This window comes from Scatophagus argus, chromosome 4 (genome assembly GCF_020382885.2).
Source record: "Scatophagus argus isolate fScaArg1 chromosome 4, fScaArg1.pri, whole genome shotgun sequence".
NCBI classification, from domain to species: domain Eukaryota; kingdom Metazoa; phylum Chordata; class Actinopteri; family Scatophagidae; genus Scatophagus; species Scatophagus argus.
The window spans coordinates 20,970,389-20,974,943 of NC_058496.1; the positions used below are offsets into that span (position 1 = coordinate 20,970,389).

A 4,555-nucleotide genomic window follows, 5' to 3' on the forward strand; every position below is an offset into this window, starting at 1 on the left:
CACCGACTATCAGCGGGGTGGTTCTCCCTTGCGGGCCAAAATTGAACTGAATAGAATTGATAGGATAGTGGTTTTCAACAGCATATGAAAAATACATGAATGATACAGCATTTCATTATAATTTCATTATTATAATTTCAGTCTTGTGAAATGTTAAAATCATATTGAGGTGGTATCAAAAGTGAAACTGAACAGATGAATCACATGAAAATTTAAAAATTTTTATGAGTTGAGATTTTGTTTTACTTGTCTTTTTAGTAATGTCGTTCTCATGTTGTTAACTGCTTTCCTGCCTGTACAACATCCATTGCACGTCTGCCCATCCTGGGTGAGGGATCCCTCCTCTGTTGCTCACCCTGAGGTTTCTTCCATTTTTTCCTGTTAAAGGTTTTTCTGGGAGTTTTTCCTTAGTCGATGTGAGGGTCGAAGGGCAGAGGATGTTGCTGATGTTATGTTAAGCCCTTTGAGACAAACTGCTTGTAAAAATGGGCTATACAAATAAAGTTGTCTTGTCTTTTCTTGTCTTATATCACAATTCTAAAACTGCTTTCTTAAGGTTTCACAATCAGGACGGGCATTTATTAGAACTTTAGCTTTTGAAGTCACATATCTCATATTTTTCACTTTCACACCACAAAAGAACTGCTCTGCAGACCCACATTCAAATGGAGTCTCAAAACACAGAGACATCACAGTCATCTCATCCAAACATTTTTATTCCATTTTTCAGGCCATGATGTAAATAAAGGTTGTAGACAAATTCTGTTAATAAAGTTTAAATTACAAAAAATGTATTTAAAAAAGTTGAAAAAAAGAAAAAGAAAATACGATGATGTCACAGCACAGACCAAAACCACGGAATGCGTTGATGTCACCAACTGGCTTTGATCTTTTTCCTTAAATGCAGTTAAATCCACAGTTGCATATCGGCGATGATGTCACCAACTGGCTTTGATCTGATTCCTTAAATGAGGTGCAATGTACAGATACGTATTGGCAGAGCTACAGTCAGGGACCGACCTCAGCTACGTACAAAAACATATACAAGAGATACACACAACACATTCAGCACAATAATACAAGAAACAATAATTGGAAATGTACAACATGCAGGCAGGAAAAAAGATAAGCACGCTTGATCAGAATGTGAGAGCAGAGGGAAAGCTTCTTAAGAAACGTTGGCAGAAACAGCAAGAGCCAAAAACAATGGAGGTGCAGCCAATGAAAAAAAATTATGTGCTTACAGAAGAGAACTTTCAAGGAGGATTTTTGCTTGAGCTTCAACGGAATAGCGATCTCAGGGAATACAACAGCAAACTCCAAAAGAGGAATATTGACACGGAGAATGCAGAAACGCTAATTAAAAACAGGGAAAGACAGCAAGAAATGGTTGAACATGAAAACCGCAAGTATGAAAGTCAGATGCGGTATGGACAGAGAACTGAAGAAATGGTGCACCAAAGAAAGACCGAGCGATCAGAAAGGGACAGGAAACTCCAGATGCGCAACCAGATTGTTGCAGACAATCTGGCAGCCTCAAACAAGGACCAGGCTACTGCTATGGCCCTGAAGGAGGAGCAGAGACTTGCTAAAGATGTGGCTAAAATAGATGCTAAAGACGCAGAGCGGCTGAAACAAAAGAAGGATGAGAGAGCTGCAATGCATCAGTCAAATTCTGCTAGCAATCAGTTAACGATAGGGTTGAAAAAGCAGAGGGAACAAGATGAACGTCAGCTCTGTATGAACCAGCTGCAGATGGACAAAAACGCTGACGGGTTGTTCATGGAAGAAACCAAAGTGAAGGCTCAGAAAACCAAAGAGAACAACATCCAAGTGAGTAAATTCAATGCCAACATGGCAAGTCAGAAACAAGCCCACCTTCAGCAGCTGAAAAGGGAAGAACATGAAGCTGAAGCCAGGAATGCAGAACAGACTGCTATGGAGGAGAAACAATTCCAGCAGCGTGTGCAGCATGATCTTCACAAGGCTTCAGAGAAGCTACAGAAGAAACGTGGAGAACTCCAGAATTTGCAGCTCAGCAATAAAAAGACTACCCACCTCCCACCCATTTCCAAAGAAAGATTAACTGTAAAGGGTCAGACTTGCCTCTCCTCTTCACCTGATGACTCTGAGGTTCAGGTGCCCTCTACAATTGCACCATATCCTTGCCTCCCACCAATTTCCAAAGCAGTTAACAACCGAGGAGAACATCATCCATTTTTGCATGAGCTTCAACGGAATAGCGATCTCAGGGAATACAACAGCAAACTCCAAAAGAGGAATATTGACACGGAGAATGCAGAAACGCTAATTAAAAACAGGGAAAGACAGCAAGAAATGGTTGAACATGAAAACCGCAAGTATGAAAGTCAGATGCGGTATGGACAGAGAACTGAAGAAATGGTGCACCAAAGAAAGACCGAGCGATCAGAAAGGGACAGGAAACTCCAGATGCGCAACCAGATTGTTGCAGACAATCTGGCAGCCTCAAACAAGGACCAGGCTACTGCTATGGCCCTGAAGGAGGAGCAGAGACTTGCTAAAGATGTGGCTAAAATAGATGCTAAAGACGCAGAGCGGCTGAAACAAAAGAAGGATGAGAGAGCTGCAATGCATCAGTCAATTTCTGCTAGCAATCAGTCAATGATAGGGTTGAAAAAGCAGAGGGAACAAGATGAACGTCAGCTCTGTATGAACCAGCTGCAGATGGACAAAAACGCTGACGGGTTGTTCATGGAAGAAACCAAAGTGAAGGCTCAGAAAACCAAAGAGAACAACATCCAAGTGAGTAAATTCAATGCCAACATGGCAAGTCAGAAACAAGCCCACCTTCAGCAGCTGAAAAGGGAAGAACATGAAGCTGAAGCCAGGAATGCAGAACAGACTGCTATGGAGGAGAAACAATTCCAGCAGCGTGTGCAGCATGATCTTCACAAGGCTTCAGAGAAGCTACAGAAGAAACGTGGAGAACTCCAGAATTTGCAGCTCAGCAATAAAAAGACTACCCACCTCCCACCCATTTCCAAAGAAAGATTAACTGTAAAGGGTCAGACTTGCCTCTCCTCTTCACCTGATGACTCTGAGGTTCAGGTGCCCTCTACAATTGCACCATATCCTTGCCTCCCACCAATTTCCAAAGCAGTTAACAACCCTTTAACTGCTAAGGTTCCAGCTACAGGAGGGCGTCGTGACAGACCCCCCCCGGATCGCAGACACTTATCTCCAGATACTTCGCAGCCAACGCCCAAACGTGGCAGGCCTAAGATTGAGAAAGAGCCACAGGGTGACAGACCCCCCCCGGATCGCAGACACTTATCTGCAGATACTTCGCAGCCAACGCCCAAACGTGGCAGGCCTAAGATTGAGAAAGAGCCACAGAGTGGCAGATCCCCCCCGGATTACAGATACTTATCTGCAGATACTTTTCAGCCAATGCCCAGACGTGGCAGGCCTAAGACTGAGAAAGAGCCACAGAGTGGCAGATCCCCCCCGGATTACACCTACTTATCTGCAGATACTTTTCAGCCAATGCCCAGACGTGGCAGGCCTAAGAAGAAGAGACAGCTGCAGCGTCACAACGTGGAGCAGCCCTCTGAACATCGCTGTCCTCGCTACAACGTGAAACCTCACCCCCCCCCTCTGGGCTATAAATATGTAAACAAGCGGAGGAACAAAATGAAATAAGATGACCAGCCAGACCAACTTACTTAATTCCTGTCCCATCTCCTCATTTAACCACTTTTGTTGTTTGCACCGCTTCCTTACTGTCAGGTTCTGATTCATTCCAGACCTTTCTTTGAGGGATTGATGGGTTTACGCCGGGTGCTCCGGTTTCCCCCACTCAATTATCCAGGTGAAATTAGCAAAAATATATTGCTAATTTTAGCTGGATAATGGGGAAAAAAACAAGTCAGCGGCAACAAATATACAATTTTTGACCTCATATTTTCATCTCTGACATTCCCTTTTCCTCTTCATCTTTCCCTTCATTTTAATCTGTTTTAATTATTCTGCTGACTGCAAGTTTTCCTTCCATTTTGTTTTAGGACACCATGCAGTCTCAGTGCTTAGCACTGGTTCCTTACAGTCAGGTTCTGGTTCATTCCAGACCTTTCTTTGAGGGATTGATGGGTTTACGCCGGGTGCTCCGGTTTCCCCCACTCAATTATCCAGGTGAAATTAGCAAAAATATATTGCTAATTTTAGCTGGATAATGGGAAAAAAAACAAGTCAGCGGCAACAAATATACAATTTCTGACCTCATATTTTCATCTCTGACATTCCCTTTTCCTCTTCATCTTTCCCTTCATTTTAATCTGTTTTAATTATTCTGCTGACTGCAAGCTTTCCTTCCATTTTGTTTTAGGACACCATGCAGTCTCAGTGCTTAGCACTGGTTCCTTACAGTCAGGTTCTGGTTCATTCCAGACCTTTCTGTGAGGCATTTACAGGTTTACGCCGGGAGCTTCGGTTTCCCCACTCAATTATCTGGGTGAAATTAACAAAACCCAATGCTAATTTTCGCTGAATAACCAGAAAGGTTAATAATTAAATA

General features: G+C 43.0%; 1 protein-coding gene across 1 annotated transcript; it reads left to right on the forward strand.

Annotated features, from left to right (window-relative positions):
- The first annotated feature begins 2,222 nt into the window (after window positions 1-2,222).
- Window positions 2,223-3,928, forward strand: LOC124057447 (involucrin-like). The gene is made up of 2 exons (XM_046385721.1): window positions 2,223-3,226; window positions 3,323-3,928. Exons 1-2 carry the CDS (start codon window positions 2,338-2,340, stop codon window positions 3,682-3,684), a joined length of 1,251 nt encoding a protein of 416 aa, XP_046241677.1. The 5' UTR covers window positions 2,223-2,337; the 3' UTR covers window positions 3,685-3,928.
- The last annotated feature ends 627 nt before the right edge of the window (window positions 3,929-4,555 follow it).

What these genes read in the sequence shown, in the direction of transcription:
- LOC124057447 (XM_046385721.1), top strand. Translation starts at nt 2,338, where the DNA reads ATGGTTGAACATGAAAACCGCAAGTATGAAAGTCAGATGCGGTATGGA. An exon ending in TCGCAGACACTTATCTCCAG is followed by an intron (nt 3,227 to 3,322) that starts ATACTTCGCAGC and finishes ACTTATCTGCAG; the next exon opens with ATACTTCGCAGCCAACGCCC.